The 17,049-nt window shown below is 40.8% G+C and overlaps 2 protein-coding genes across 3 annotated transcripts in view; one reads left to right on the top strand and one right to left on the bottom strand.

Moving 5' to 3' along the window:
• Cstf3 (cleavage stimulation factor subunit 3) overlaps positions 1–3,373 on the top strand; it is a 77,317-nt gene extending 73,944 nt beyond the window's left edge. Inside the window, exons 18-21 of the mRNA XM_076847021.1 lie at positions 1,109–1,262; positions 1,966–2,060; positions 2,177–2,237; positions 2,661–3,373. Coding sequence (XP_076703136.1) covers positions 1,109–1,262; positions 1,966–2,060; positions 2,177–2,237; positions 2,661–2,863 — 513 coding nt within the window. The 3' untranslated portion in view covers positions 2,864–3,373. The remainder of the gene's footprint in view (positions 1–1,108; positions 1,263–1,965; positions 2,061–2,176; positions 2,238–2,660) is intronic.
• A 4,168-nt stretch (positions 3,374–7,541) lies between these two features.
• Tcp11l1 (t-complex 11 like 1) overlaps positions 7,542–17,049 on the bottom strand; it is a 48,338-nt gene continuing 38,830 nt past the window's right edge. For both annotated transcript variants that reach the window (XM_076847019.1, XM_076847020.1), the window contains one exon: positions 7,542–12,779. In XM_076847019.1, the coding sequence (XP_076703134.1) occupies positions 12,577–12,779 (203 nt within the window). In that variant the 3' untranslated portion in view covers positions 7,542–12,576. The remainder of the gene's footprint in view (positions 12,780–17,049) is intronic.

Raw genomic sequence — 17,049 nt, 5'->3', positions numbered from 1 at the left:
GTCCCTGGTTCCTATTCTCAACCAGGGGAGTCTTAGTATTCATGGGATCACTGCTCAAGTGGCTTCTGCTTCTTGTTTCCTTAATGAAAAGGCAAAGACATTTTAAGACTACTTTATTAGAACAAGGCTATTTGAACTTTCCCAAGATGAAAATGAAAATTAAGGTTAATGAAAATAACTACTTGTTGAATATGAATTTTCCATCCTGTATTTCTATTTCTATTCTTATTTGGAAAGAATTAATGTACTTCTTCATGTGGTGGTCAGTGATGTGTTTTGTACATGCAAGTCAGAGAGAAAAGCAGTTCCCATTGTCCCTAGTCATTTAGATTTGCCTATATAATACCAGATGTCACCAACTGTCTAAGCAAATTTGAGAAGAGTGAAAAGGGACAGGGCCTGTTAACACATTTTCAGACCTGACAGTATACTGAAAAGATGCCTCTGGATTGGTTGAGGTCAAATGCCAGGCTCCCAAACCTCTATTTCTTATGACAAATGTGGCCCTTTGTGCTTTAGTCCCTTCTATAAAATGGAGATGTCAGGAGGAAAACTGACAAATGGTGGTTGTTTAATATATATGTTCCTTTTTCCCCCCGCAGCAGTATGTTGGGAATCATTCTTCATTAGCAAAATCTTACTCGTGAGTGTAGGTGCTGGCAAACCTTTTATTTGTACCTTTATGCAGCAGGACCTCCCCTAACCAAGCTTCTCACCTAAAGAAACAGATGTGTTCAATTCTAGTGGAAAGGAGGGGTCAAAAGAATATCTAAAATCTTGAAATTTTCTTCCAAATCACTCCTATGTTTGCTGTCATCTTACAACCTCTCCCACAAGAGCTTGACAAATTTGTCTCCTGTCACTTATGTGGTAATACAATCTAGTGATCCTTAGATGGGATCAGGGTAAGGTCATAAAACACCAAGTATTCAGAGTCAGTAGCTATCCTTTAAGTAACAGTCTTTATCATCATTAAACTTCTTGCTTCTCTCTCTATTCTCTCTGTGGTTTTAACCCAATTATTCTCACTGTATCCTCAAGATTGTAGAACTGTGCAATTTATAAGACCCTTTTTCAGGTTTAGGATTCTTCTGTTCTGCATTTTCAGGATGTCTCCCGTGCTAAGCTAGCAGCTATAATTCCAGACCCAGTTGTAGCTCCTTCTATAGTGCCTGTTCTGAAAGATGAAGTGGATAGAAAACCAGAATACCCTAAACCAGACACTCAGCAGATGATTCCATTTCAGCCACGGCATTTAGCACGTAAGCCATGACTTCAGATCCAGCACCGAGGCTTCGGTGTGTTTGTGGATTTAAATCCAAGGTGTGGGGGGAAAGTAACATGGCCCTTCCATTGTAGGTTAATTATTAGACTTAGGGTTACTGTGACAAGTGACTTGATAGTAATCTTTGAACCAGATAAACTAAGAATGTCCTAAAAAAAACAAAACTCTATGGTCCAGATTCCAGTAACCCATTTTGGTAGTGATATTTAGTTTTCAAAAATGCTGTAGGTGCAGATCACTTGAATATCTGGAAACTTACCTTGGTGGTGTTATTTGGTATTATTCAGTTACTAATAGTATCCCCTCTAGATCTTTTTAAAACAAGGCCCTTCTGATTAAATATGCTATTGATTAACTGCCTTTAAATAGGATTGATGAACAAGTGACGTGCAGCTCAGAAAGTCCTCAACAAAAACTTACTTCAGTTCAGCGCCTGGATTTCCTTACACAAAGTCACTTGTCACTTTTCTGTTTCCAGGTGGCCACAGGGTTGAGAATGCATTTCCTGTCTCACCCATTTGAGTTGGTCAAGCGGGTTAAGCACTGACAGCATATTTTAAAATGACCAGAACAAAAAAAAGAAACCTAGAAAATCATTATGTGCGAGTTACTTCATTTTAGCTCTAACCTGCACAGAAGTTTTTCCATCCCACTTGGATCATGCTTTCCTTCTCTCACAGCTCCAGGTTTACACCCTGTCCCTGGTGGAGTATTTCCGGTGCCCCCTGCAGCTGTCGTTTTGATGAAACTTCTCCCTCCTCCGATCTGTTTCCAGGTTTGTTCACTATTTTCATGGTATATACTGGCTCTAGGGATTACACCCATTGTATGCTTTTCCTGATATTTTAACTTTCCCAGTAACTGGTAATTAAAATTTATGTGTCAAAATAGGGTCCTTTTGTACAAGTGGATGAACTGATGGAAATTTTCCGAAGATGCAAGATACCAAATAGTGAGTAATGAGAACTCCATTTTCAGTGTTATTCACATTCTTGTCTCCTAGGCAGGAGAGCTGCTTATTCTTTACTATTGAAGTCTCCCTCCAGCCAGCCAACTTGCAGGAGTATAATGAAACCCAGGAGTGGGCTGGACTCTCTTGAACAGAGAGACTTACTTATTCAGATTCTAAGTTAAATGTCCTATAAGCTTATCTTTTCTATCCATGTGAACATGTACTATCCAATCTGGCTTGTGAAAACAATTAGTTTTAATAGCAGTTTTGGTCTTTTCCCTTAGTTTAGAATCAGCAATACTACCTTGCTGTGCTAATAAGCCAAGAAATGAGCTAATTAAGTATCCAAAGTAGAACATGCTCATTCTTTCACAGTAGCATGATCTTAAACACTGTCCAACAGTCTTCTTGCTGTTTCTGCAGCTGTTGAGGAAGCTGTGAGGATCATTACCGGTGGGGCCCCAGAGCTGGCTGTGGAAGGCAATGGTCCAGTGGAAAGTAACGCCGTACTCACCAAGGCTGTCAAAAGGCCCAACGAGGATTCAGATGAAGATGAAGAAAAGGGAGCTGTTGTCCCTCCTGTCCATGACATTTACAGAGCGCGGCAGCAGAAGCGAATTCGATGAAGCAGGCTCAAAACCTGCCTCTGAGAAAACTCTTACCCAGGATTCCCTTTTGCCTCTTAAGTCATATGTTTAAAAGAGACAATACTTTGTTACAAGGTTCTTGGAAACAAAGTTGTATTGTCATTGGTGCCTCTATCATATGGTTCTTGAGAAAAAGACAAACTTATGTGAATTTTAGAATATGGAACAGACCTATGCTCTAAGCAAGATTAGGTTTTCATAAATGTGAGAACAGTACAAAACAGCAGAACCACATTTTGTTCCCTCTTCAAGGGTGTCTTGTATGTCCCGCTTGAAGAATTGTGAGTTTTCCACAGTTTTATTTTAAAAACTGGATGGCTTATGATTGTAAAGCATTTTATCACATTTTCTGAAAAACAGTTGTTCTCGGTTTGCTTATGTAGAGTCCTGCCTTATTGTTTGTTTTTATTTATGGCAGAATGTATGGAGTCTGTTTTGTAGTTTAAAATTTTAAAACAGTCCTTTAGAAAATAAAGGATTTCAAAAACATGTCTCTACTTTTTTTAATATTTGTTTTTCGATTATAGTTGGACATAATACCTATATTTTATTTATTTATTTTTATATTTATTTTTTGGGTGTAGATGGACACAACACAATGCCTTTATTTTATGTGGTGCTGAGGATCAAACCCAGGGATTCCAATATGCTAGGCAAGCACTCTACCACTGAGCCACAACCCCAGCCCCTCTTTCTAATTTTTCATTCAGATTTTATTTACAATAGCTACTTTACATTATTCAGCCTTTTTCTTTCTCCCCCCCCCCCCCCCCCCCCCCAGTTCTGGGGATTGAACCCAGTGGTGTTCTACCACTGAACCACATTCTGAGCCCTTTTTCATTTTTTGATGTTTTGAGACAGGGTTTAAGTTGCCCAGGCTGGCCTTGAACTTCTGATCCTCCTGCCTCAGCCTCCAGAGTCACTGAGATAACAGGCCTGTGTAGCCATAACATGGCCAGGTAGCCAATACCATTTAAAATAAATGGCACCGGGGCATGGTGGCACATTCCTATAATTCCAGCAACTCCATGAGGGTAAGGCAGGATGATTGCTAGTTCAAGGCCAGACTCAGCAACATAGTAAGAACCTGTCTCAAAATCAAAAATAAAAAGGGCTAGGGAGGTAGGTAGCTCAGTGGTAAAGCACCCCTGGGTTAAATCCCTAGTAACAAAATTTAATAATAATAATAGTAAATAAATATATTATTAATAATAATAAATGGCTTTAAGAGGCCTGTAATCCCAGCAACTCCAGAGGCTAAGTAAGGTAAGCCAGCCTCAACAACTTAGTGAGGCCCTAAGCAACTTATTGAGACCTTATCTCAAAAAAAGGGGTGGGGGTTTGGAATGTGGAATGTGGCTCAGCTGTTAAGCACAACAATAAATGAATAATAAATATAAATGATAACACCCCAAGAAAAAGTCATGTACATTTAATTGCATGCCATTTCCTGGTCTTTTTGGTACTAAAAGCTTTTTTATTTTTTTCTCACCTCCTCTGGTGTTGTCAATCAAACCCATGGCCTGGTGCATGCTTAGGCAAATGTTCTTTACCACCTCTCTTTTTTATTTGGAGGCAGTCTTAGTAAATTGCTGGAGGTTGGCCTCACATTTTCGATCCTCCTGTCTCAGACTCCCAAGTTGCTGGGATTATGGGTGTATGCCACTGTTCCCAGACTTTGAAAACAGCAAATTAAACAGTTAGAAATCCTCTAATGTGAGTACATTTTCCCCTAATTATATCTGAGGCAGATTAAGATATTTCATTTTGCATTGCTCTTAAAAGCAACCTAAATATGGGAATTCCTTCACCCACTGTGTCATTCTTTGTCAAGTATATTTTGAAAGATGTTTAGTACTCAAAATTTTTTTTTCATGAGCTAAACAGCATTAAAGAAAATTATATCCAATTAACGAAATTATAATTATAGTGAGCAAAAACTTGTCATGCAGACTAAGTCCAAAGAATTAAGTTTTGTTCTTTGGTAGTAATTATCTTCTCTTAACTCATTTCTGGAAAACCTACTTACTGAAAACTTAGTTGAGCCTAACGGGTTGTGATTCAGGACAAAAGCTAAAACTTGGGAAGGAAACAGAAAGGAGAGAAACGTAAAAGTAGTATGGTTTCAAAGACACTTACACATTGAGAACATAATTCAGAATTTGAATTCAGATGTGGTTAAATAATCTTATATTTAAAAATCAGCTTTAGGGGCTGGGATTGTGGCTTAGCAGTAGAGCGCTCACCTAGCACCACATAAAAAAATAAATAAAGGTATTGTGTCCAACTACAACTAAAGAAAAAAAAAATCAGCTTTAGCTGGGTGCAGTGGTGCACACTTGTAATCCCAGCAACTTGGGAGGCTGAGGCAGGAGGATCACAAGTTCAAAGCTAGTCTCGGCAACACAGTGAGACCCTGTCTCTAAATAATTTACTTGGGTCAGGCTTGGTGCATGCCTGTAATCCCAGCAGCTAGGGAGGCTGAGACAGGAGGATCACGAGTTCAAAGCCAGCTTCAGCAACTTAGCAAGGCACTAAGTAACTTAGACCCTGTCTCTGTATAACAATACAAAATGGGGCTGGAGATGTGGCTCAGTGGTTGAGTGCCCCTGAGTTAAATCCCTGATACCAAAAAATAAAAAATTTTAAAAAGGGCTGGGGATGTGGCCCAGTGGCTAACTGCTCCTGGGTTCAATACCTGGTACCCACCTACCCCCACAAAAAATCAAATCAGCTTTGAATTCTTGCATTAACTACTAAAACTCCAAAGATGATATATTTATGTTGCCATACCTAGCAAAGTAAAAAAAGTCAATTATAGAATCTACCTTCTAGTAAATATAAAACTATCAATAACAAAATTATACCACTGAAAAATATCATTTTTGTCAGCATATAGACCTTGGTTGATAATTATGAATTCATTTGGTAATTTTTTAACCCTCTATTGGTCCACAGTTACTAAATAAATGATAAGAATTCTTTATGTTGGCAAAAAGACAGCCTTTTTAACAAATGGTGCTGGGGAGACTGGTTATCTGTACGTAGAAGAATGAGACTAAACTCTTACCTCCCACCTTATGCAAAAATCAACTCAAAATGGATAGAAGTCTTAAGAATTAGACCAGAAATTATGTGACTCCCAGAAGAAAATATAGGGTCCACACACCAGCACGTAAGCACAGGCAACAACTTTCTCAATAGAACCCTTCAAGCTCAGGAAACAATGTTGAGTTAATAAATGAGATGCCATCAAATTAAAAACTAAGGCACAGTAAAGGAAACAATTTTAAGAATTTGAAGAAAGAACCTAAGAATGGGAGAAAATCTTTGCTACCAACTCTTCTGACAGGATTCTCAAAAGCAGAAATACAAATGGCTGACAAAACTAAGAAAAATGGGCAACATCATTAGCTACTAGGGAAATGCAAGTCAAAACAGATTTCATCTCACTGCAGTCAGGATGGTAGTTACGAAGAATATGAACGGTAATACATGCTGGAAAGAATGTGGAGGAAAAAAGAACACTTTTACACTGATGGTGGGATTGTAAAATAGAACAACCACTGAAATTAGTATGGAGGTTCCTCAAAAGACCAGGCATGGAAATACCACAAGACCCAGCTATACCACTCCTTGGTAACACACACCCATATTTACAGCAGCACAATTCACAATAGCCAAACTATGGAACCAGCCTGGGTGTCCATCATTGAATGAATGGATAAAGAAAATGTGCCATATATATACATACATACATACAATAGAGTTTTATACAGCCATGAAGAAAAATGAAATTGTGTCAATCACAGGAAAATAGGTGGAACTTGAGAACACTATATTAAGGGAAATGAGCCAAATTTAGAAGGTCAATAGTTTGTTTTCTCATGTGGAAGCTAAAGAGGAAAGAGGAAAAGAAATGTGGGAAGGGGATCTCATGAAAATCAACAGGAGATTAGTAGAGGGGAGGAGAGGGACTGGGGGATGGAGGAAAAGGAAGTAAGGGAAAATTGTGTGCATGTAGAGAGATTAACAACAAATCATACCATTATGTACAACTACAGCGCACCAATAAAAATTAGGAAAAAGTTCATTTTCACAGTAGTAAAGTATAATTACCAGGTTCATACATTCTGTTTTATTCCATTCCCAAAGCAAACTTCATTTAAATTGGTAATTCTTCCTTGACCGTGAGATAAAGCAAGTAAACTTACGCTTTATTTAATAAAAATTTCAAGAGCCTTCGAAATCAGTCATACCAAGTAACAAAATTCAGGTACTAAGTTAAATGATTTACGTAAAATCTTAAACATTCATATTATCAAAATGTCAGCTTACCAAACTTTGGGAACAAAAGTCAAGAAAAAAGCTGGGTGCAGTGGCTCATGCCTGTAGTCCCAGTCACTTGGGGAGCTTGAGGCAGAAGGATCCCTTGAGCCCAAGAGTTCTAGGCCAGCCTGGGAAGACCCCATCTCAAAAATAAACAGAAGTCAAGAGGAACAAGTCAGTCTTTTACTAAAAAGTTTCTTCCCTGTATGAGCACTGACCAAAGTTTTGCTTTGAGCAGAAAGATGAAGTGCTTTAAAAAGCAGAGGCAACATGAATAAGGGGGGGAGGGGGAGGGGAGAGGAAGGGGAGAGAGGGGGAGGGGGAGGAGGGGGAGGGATGAGGAGAGGGAGCGGGGAGGAAGAGAGGAGTATTATTTCAATTTTAAGGGTTTTTTAAAATATCATTTTATTTTTTTATGTGGTGCTGAGGATCAAACCTAGTGCCTCATGTATGGGCAAGCACTCCACCACTGAGCCACAACCCCAACCCAATTTTAAGGTTATTTTTAAGTCAGAAATTGCATTTCGTAGTTCTTAACATTGTCAGTTGTGGTGGCATATACCTGTAATCCCAGAGATTCAGGAGTCTGAGGCAGGAGGATCACAAGTTTGAGGCCAGCCTCAGCAACTTAGCAAGGCCCTCAGCATTTTAGTGAGACCCTGTCTCAAAATATAAAGCAAAAAGGGCTGGGGTCTTAGAGTCAGGAGACAGCACATATAAGTCAGGTGTGACAGAAACCCACTTGAAGAACAGTTTTAGTAAATTCTGTGTTTCATCTAATGACACTTATTTTTAGGATTCTTTTTTTTTTTCCCCAAAAGTACAAGTGAACTTTGATAGGATAATAAATAGAGAGGGTTTAGAACTTATTGAGCTTAAAGAAGATAGATCCTTTCCTGCTCCATAAAGTTGCTTTGAAAAGGTTATCAATTAAAATAACTGTATAACACAAAACCCAATGTAAATACACAACTGCAAATATTGTTTGTAGTTATTTATTTAGATTGTTTTTATATGAGATAGTGCCTTTAACTACGAGTTTCATGGCCCATCCATTACCACTCCATTCATGCGTTCACTTAGTTCAAATAAGTTGAGATGAGGAGAGGTCACTGGGGTGAAGGTGAGCTCGGGAGACAAGTGAAAAATAAGACTGCGGCTTGAGACGGCGGCGGCAGACAACAGTTCTAAGAGAAGACAGCAAGAACGCTCCCTGCAGGTCTGCAAAACCTGCTCCACTCCAGGGAAGTGGACGCTAACCACTGAACAGCAGATGCAGACCCACAGGCAGAGGTTTATATATTTCTTAAATTGTTAATAAAGCAATTTTTAGCCCTTTTCCATATACAAAACATTTTAATAACCATTATCTAATTTAGTCCTCCCAGCAACAGTGTCAGTATACTGTGTTCCCATTTTATAGATGAAAACAATGAGGCCCAAGGGAGAATGACTGGTCCAGTATCATACAATCAGAAGACAACAGAGGAAAACACTCAAACCAGGATCTTCCTCTCATTCAAGCTTTGTGTACAATCCTGCCATCACCTATTAAAGACCAAGGTTAGTCCTTTCATTTTATAAGCGTGGGAAATGGGCCCTGATTTGCCAGAGCTGGTACCCGACAGTACATAAGAGATCGGATCCCTGGTTTCTTGACAGTGCCCTGTCTTTCCTCTTGACTTCCCTGTCTCAAAATGAAACACAACTGTTATACATATAGATCAGAGGATGCTAAAAGGTCACTGGAAATCAGACACAAACACCTGGTCCCTTTGAAACAGCAGGAAAGCTGGTGGCCACAATACTTGCTCTATTCCCAGGAGTCCTAAGGCTTTGAAGAGATGAAAATAAGCTCCTCCACACAAACACAGAACCGCTGAGTAGCCCCCTCAGAACTGCCTGCCAGTATGTGCACAGCATACGCCTAGGAAGACACAATTATTAGTAACTTTTCTTCCTAGAGAAAAAAATTCCTGTCTACCTACTGCATTTAATCAATAAAACACCACTTCAGTGCGGTGCTTACCTGACCTGTATGTATAGTTGGGTTTTATGGTTTCATAAATGATCCCATTTTGCAGTGAGCTTTCAATGGAAGGAGATTTTACAAACACCTAGATTAAGAGTCTATCCACCTGGTGTGGAGCCAACAAAGCAGTAGTTCCTGCTCTCAACAGTCAGCCACAACAGTGAAATCCAAGAGGCTTGGAGACACAGAGCTCGCTCTCCAGGCACTCAGTCCTACCACACGTGATAAAGCACTCCCGAATCAACAGCAATGTCATGGAAAGACACTCATCTCCACAAACCTGTCAGACAGGAAATCAGGCCAAATCCAACCATGAAGTGCAATAATTAATTCAATTTTGAAAAAAAGATTACTGCAAAGGATGTTTGTGTGGGAGGGAGGCTGTAGAGGGAGGAGCAAGTGGATATGTTTCCTGAGTGACTAAACGAACTAAATGGATTTTTTCCTAGCCCTCCTCGTAAGTCTATGAGATCCCAGGAAGAAAATCAGCTCACTTATCTTCTACAGGTGGTGGAACTCCACTGGGGTACACTGAGGTAGGGATGCCCACTGTGAGGCTCTTTGCTAGATACGCATCAGATTTCCAATAGTACGAACTCAACTCTGCCAATATAGGAACCCAGGAAGGGGGGGAAAATTTAGAAAAGAGTTTTTTGAGATTCAGGAAGATACTCTAGGAAGAGGTGAGAAAGCAGCTGGATGGAGCACCCCTCCTCATCCTCCGAGGGCAGCAAGAGCTCCCTAACACTTTGCAGCTGAAGCAGGCAGAGAGCACTGCCCTGGGTGCAGCCCAGGCACCTAACTCACCACCAACAAGTGCTGCCACAGAGCGACCTCTGCCTCAGAAGGACTCCAGAAGGGACCACACTGCACACACTACAAAAGGTGGCATTTTTTTCCTTTAAAGTACTCTCACCTGAAACATGGCCAGTCTGCCTATTTATAGTGACCCCAGATTCTCCTGCCTGGGACCCATATATACACCTGGCTCTTTTTAACTTGCCATATTACAGATTAGAAGCAATACTATCTATGCTAATTTCTACCTAAGCTCCCAAGACCAATACCCTGGGCATGAGATCAGCTATCACAAAAATACCAAGAGCAGAACAGATTCTGATACTCTGGGTCTGATGCCTTCTCACAGGTATCTGCTCTCCTCCCTCTGATCAACATCATTGAGTCTTCCTTGAGAAACAGAAATCACCGCCTTTCCTTGAATGGAAGGACCAGAGAAAACAACTGCCTTCAGTAAAATGTGGCCTATGCCCTGGTTGCTCAGAAAAGCTGCTGGCTTTCCCAGGGTATTCAGAAATGGCTCCAAGTTTCTTCTACCTTCTTGTCCAATTCTTTATATACTATTATTTCTGAATGGCTTTTTTTTTTTCTTTCTTTCTTTCTTTCTTTTGGCCAGGTACTGGGGATGGAACCCAGGCCTTGCACATGCTAAGCAGGTACTCCCCCACCGAGCTCTACCCCAGCCCCATGGAATGACTCTTATGCCCTTATCAACTCTTATCCATCTAAATAAACCAGGGAAAATTTGTCCTTGAGTCTAAACTTTAATGACTTTCCAAACTACATAATGTAGCATATCTTTTTTAGCGCAAGAAGCAGCACGAGAGCAGTTTGTAGCATGCACTAGGAGGAATCCATCACATCCCCAACATGACTGTTTTGGAGATGAACCAGGCGTACTCTACACTGAGCTACACCCCCAGTTCCTTTTAAATTTCATTTGAAATAATCTCACTAAATTGCCAAGTTTGGCCTTGAACCTGTGATCCCGCTGCCTCACCTCCTGAGTAGCTGGGATTACAGGTGTGCAGCACTGCACCTGGCTAACCATGCCTTCTTATCAGCTCTGGTATCACTCGACAGTCTGTGGAGTGAACATTTCTCTTGTCCTTTCACCCTGTCAACCCCAAGCAGGGCTAATAAAGGGATTCTTGGCATTATCTTAATTCTTGCACCTCTGGCAGCTGGAGGTCACTCAACAACTTCATAGCTCTGCTTCTTACATAATGTCCTTTCTAAAGTACACATACACACATAGACACAGTTTATTTTTTTTTTTTTAACAGAACAAATCATCTGTGAAACCCAAATTGCTCTCACAGTCACAGGGCATGTCAGGAATTACGGCCACTGAAGTTCCTTGAAAATTACTACTCAAATACCTAAAAATACTTAAATTTAATTTCAGAATTCTAATGAAATCAACATATCTGTGTATTATACCAGGGTAAATTTTTCAATAAAACCCTCAGACAATATTTCTCCTTTCATGTTATGCTAAATTATATATACACATACATAAAGATGCATATGTATATATACATATAAAGATGTATACATACATATATATATATATCTTTAAATTTTCATTCCTTAACTTTCAAGGCTTAAAGGTAAAAAAATTTCCTTCTTTGAATCCCCTAAGCCTTCATTTCTATCATTTAGGCTTAGGAATAATTCTGAGGAAAAGAACAAGCTTTTTTTTTTTTTTTTTTTAAGTAAGACAGAGTTTACGCTGCCCAGGTTGGCCCTGAACTCTTGGACCCAAATGATCCTCCTGCTTCAGCCTCCTTAGTAGCTGGGCCTACAGGCATACACCACCGTGCCCATCCTGTGTAGTTTTTGTTTTGTTTTTCTTTTTGTGATGCTGGGGATCAAAACCAGGGCTTTGTGCATGTTAGGCCAGCCTTTATAGATGTGCTACGTCCCCAGCCAAATAGAACAGTTTTTAAAAATCAAATAACTGCTCTAGAACAAGAGTTCTGGAGCCCTGGTTAGGCTAGGCACAGCGGGAAGTATAAATGGAGGTGGAAAAAAGCAGTAAGACTACATATAGCCCTTCTACCACAAAATACCCAGAGGGAGGGGCAAGAGGTAAAGTCATGGGTTGTTCTCTTTCACTCCTAGTAGCTGTCAGCATGGGGCACCTGAAGGAAAAAAAAAAAAAAAAAAAAACTACCCAGATCAAAGAGGAGAGATGTCCCAGTCTCCTTGGGAGGACGTGGCTGCTACAATCACAATGGAACAGGAGCGGAAATGGATTGCCAACTCCTTCAATGCTGGCTGTTACCTACAAAACTCAAAATAACAAAAAGCTTCTTTGATTTGTAAACTTGCACTCATAAATACAATCTCTCAAAATAGAATTCAGTGCATTCTTCAACAAGTCTTGTCAACAGTGATACACAACATCCTTTCCTTTGGAGTCAGTGCTGTTAAATGTACTACATAGCCGTTTTCCAAAGCAACGGTACAGTTGAGAACAGGTGTTCGGAGGCAAGTGCTAATACTGCTGCTGTAGGGCGCGCACGTGTTAGGATCTGTGGAGGATCTTACTGAGGATCACATCATAGTAGGGGCAAAACACCATCTTGTTGTAGTTGACCAGACGAATGAATTTAACAGCAATTTCCTCCAGCTCTTTCTGGACTGGACCCAGTCCCCCGGGAACTGAGGGCAATGGCTTCTGATGACTCGAGGCAAGGTAGGTTTCCAAGAAGGTCAGGATTCGGGATTCTGTCATGGAAAAGAAAAGGATTACTTGTTTCTCATTGAGGGTGGCTTTACAATCTTCTGATTATGCTTCAGTTCTTAGCTTAACCATCATCTCTTTGGGGAAGTCTTCTCCATTAATCCCCTAGATCAGACACTCAGCACCTTGCATGTCTGAACACTCATCCACGGCCACGTTTTCTCTCCCCCGAGGATGATTGGCTTCCGGAAGACAACAACTGTACTTAACTTGTTTATCATTCTCTCCTCAGCACCCAGCACAGGGCCTGGCGTGAGATCTGGCCCCCAGGAGAAGATCAAACCACATTTGCAACGCAAGAACACACGTACAGATGAGTAAACAGAGAAAAGATCTGACATGTTCTGCTCCGAGGAGCAAGCACGCTGAAACCAACCTTAGCCACTGCTGAGATCACACACAAAGGAAAACTGAAGCCAGAATTAAGAGTTTGAAAAGGAAGAGAGCCAGGTGAGATGGCACATGCCTGTAATCCCAGCTACCTGGAAGTTAAAGCAGGAAGATCACAAGTTTAAGGCTAGGCTGGGGATATAGTTTAGTGGTAGATAGCTTGTCTAGCATGTGCAAAGCCCTTAGTTCAATCCCAAGTGCAAATGAGGAATAAGGAGAAGGAGGAGGAGGAGGAGGAGGAGATGAAGATGATGATGATTCTGGCACCACTGACTTATGATCTATTTTTTTCCTACTATACTCACACGAAAGGACCATGAGCTTCTTTCTTTGGTGCTGACAATGGAAGGTCACAAAAGTCGTGGACATTTGCAAACTTATTCTAGGATAACTTCAGCTAATGCATTTTTAGCCCGTTTCCCTCTACCAGGCTTTTGCGCTTTACTATGTAGCCTTATTAGTCAAATAAGATTTAATCAAGTCATAATTCTTATAGGTTTTATTATAAAAATAATATGGACATTTATATTGAAAAGGCCTTTTCAAATGACATATCCCAGCCCTGGGGCAAGAGTATCCTCTTTGGTGCAAACAACTTATACTTTCTGAACCCAACTCCACACTGACAGTGGCTGCTGCTGACCTGCCCCAGCACTCCTGAATCTGAGGGAGTCTGGTTCTTTAAGGTTCCTGAGCTGGAAGCTTCATCCAGAAGTGCAGCTCCTCTTACCATCCTACCTGGTGGCTGCTTGCCATGTATTAACTGGCTATTAGAAAACCACCAAGATGTGCTTGGCATGGCGGTGCACACTTGCCCCCTCCCAGTGGCTAAGACAAGAGTATCGTGAGTTCAAAGCCAGCCTCAGCAAATTAGCAAGACTCTATCTCAAAAAATAAAAAATAGAAAAGGGCTTGGGAATGGCCCAGTGGTCAAGCACCCATGGGCTCAATCCCCGGTACCAGAAAAACAACACAACCGAGATGGCAGGATGAGAAGCACCTTCCCAGACCTCTTTCCAGACACTTCTCTGCCTTCTACCAAGACCAAGTATAATCACTAACGATCCAAGGGCCCTGCAAGATCCGCAGGACCTGCCTCTTCAGTGACTCACAGATTAAACTGTCACCAACAAAGAGCTGGGATAAAGTAGGCTTAAAACTATATATATATACATTGAGGCTTGATCCAAGATGGTGGGCTAGAGGGAGGCTGCAATCTGTGTGCTCGGGGACTTGGGATTCAAGTAGTGGGAATACTGTTTCTCTGCAAGTGATTAGAGGACCCCCAACAGCTGCTCCCTCATGGCTGCAGTGCTGGGCAGGACTCCCGGTCACTCTTTCACACAGGATCTTTGGGTGTCCGAGTAGGACCACTGGCATTATTAGCACCTGTGCAGGACCTTTGGCCACCCACCTGTGCAGGAACTCTGGCGCCACTCCCATGTGGACCCCATTTACCAATGTAAGGCTCCCCCAGTTGCCTCCATCTTGGGGCATTGCAACCCTACATGCTGTAAGCCTGCACCTAGGGACACTGCATCAGATCAGGAGACAGCCACCAGCCACAATACTGCAGGCCACAGGGCTGCATCTCTGAACACGCTGCTCAACGCACTGCCCAGTCCCACCCGATCCAACACCCCATTGCTGAAAGCAGCTGCCTCCATCATGGGACACCTTCATCGCCATCTTTGGTTGACTCCCAACTTGGAACACCGGCTGGAGTTTAGAAGTAATATCAAGGTACCGAAAGTCCCTAACTCCCCCCTCTGCCCGGCAGCCGCTAACCCAGCACAGAGCTTGAGGCTATGTGGCCGAAGCTCACAAAACAGGGTCATGAACTGCCCAAGATAAAACAGCTTTCCATGACAGGTGCACAGCCCCCAAGTCCTTTGGAAAGAAAGGTTCCTAATTGGGAAGTAGAAGAGGGGTGGTGGAGGGGTGAGACACAGTTTAGAGACTAAATTAGAGATTAGGAATTATGAAGTCTATAGGGGACATAAGGAGAAAAGACCAGGCGCCCACTTCACTCTATCAGGCCCAAGGAGATCCTTGGGGTGCAGTCTCCCATTGGGATAGCAAGTGCTATAACCCACCTCCAGGAGCTCCGCCCCCAAGACTAACCCTCCCCACTAATAACCTTCACCATCCTGAGGGTGGAGACACCAGCAGACAACAGACAACCCCACCGACTGGATGAGAAGGGAAGTTGGAAAGATACTGATCTCCAACAGAAACAATCCTTGTATTTTCCTGAATTTTTTTTTTTCTCTCTCTCTTCTTCTGCCCTCACATCCCCAACATTTGTGAAACCAAGCACTTTCCATGAATTAGACTACTGAAGACTGGAATTTCTGAATAGTATATTACAGCAGTGGTGTATATTCTTTTATCTCCTATTTTTACATTTTTTATTTTTCTTAATATTTATGTTTATTTTTTGTACTCTACTGTCTTCCCATTTACTTGTCTCCCCAAAATCACTCTCTCTCTCTTCTCCTGCCACTAACCATTTTCTTTAGATTTCTCTTTCACGCTAAGATCCAATAACTCTATATCCTCACCTCCTAGCCCCTCAACATCTTTTTTTTTTTTTTTTTGTAGTTTTTGATTTTTTAATTGTAGTTGGACACAATACCTTTATTTTATTTATTTATTTTTATGTGTTGCTGAGGATCAAACCCAGGGCCTCGCACATGCTAGACGAGTGCTCTAACACTGAGCCACAACCCCGGCCCCAACACCCAACATCTTTTTTTTTTTTTTTTTTTGATTTTTTTTTTTTTAATTAATTTTTATTGTAGGTTGTTCAAAACATTACATAGTTCTTGATATATCATATTTCACACTTTGATTCAAGTGGGATATGAACTCCCATTTTTACCCCACAACACCCAACATCTTATCCTACACCTTACCTCTAGTTCTTTGTCTACCATTCAAAACTATAAACCCTTCTGCAAACCTATTGTTTATATTGTAGATTATAACTGAACTTACCATTTCTGTATATTGTTACAAAACCGTAAACGTCTTTATAGTAGCTAATTGGTTTAAGGTTGTATATTGTTTCTGTTGGGATCTGTTCACATTGTTCTCCCCCGTAAAAGAGAGGGACTGGAAGCCTGCAGGGACACTATAAGCCTATAGGGTAAAAAGTGTAACGCTTCGGATCTACAGTGCTAGAAGGGAAGACACGTGGACAACATGAAAAAACAAGGGAAGAAAGTGCCCCCAACCATCCAAGACATTACATTATTGGAATCCATGGCCAGAACAACAGAAGAAATGTCAGACAGGGAGCTCAGGATATACACAATTAAAATGTTCTGTGAATGAAAGGATGATATAAGACAGCAAATACAGGCAATAAAAGATCATTTTGATAAAGAGCTACATAAGCAAATATAGAAGCAAAAGATTACGTCAATAGGGAGAAAGAGGTTCTGAAAAAAAATAATTGAAATGAAAGAAGCAATAAACCAAATTAAAAGCTCAAGAGAAAGCATCACCAACAGATTATATCACTTGGAAGACAGGACCTCAGACAATGAAGACAAAATATATAGTTGGAAAGAATGCTGACCACACAGTAAAGATGGTAAGAAACCATGAGCAGAACATTCAAAAGACTAAATTTAAGAATTACTGGGATAGAGGAATGCACAGAGTTCTAAACCAAAGGAATAAACAATCTATCCAATGAAATAATATCAGAAAATTTTCCAAACATGAAGAATGAATTAGAAAATCAAATTCAAGAGACTTACAGTACACCAAATATACAAAATCACAATAGATCCACACCAAGGTACATTATAAAGAAAATGCCTAACATACAGGATAAAGAGAGAATTTTAAAAG

This window comes from Callospermophilus lateralis, chromosome 2, assembly GCF_048772815.1.
Source record: "Callospermophilus lateralis isolate mCalLat2 chromosome 2, mCalLat2.hap1, whole genome shotgun sequence".
In the NCBI taxonomy this organism is placed as follows: domain Eukaryota; kingdom Metazoa; phylum Chordata; class Mammalia; order Rodentia; family Sciuridae; genus Callospermophilus; species Callospermophilus lateralis.
The sequence above is the reverse complement of the archived record's forward strand: the minus strand, read 5'-3'. Positions and strand labels throughout refer to the sequence as shown.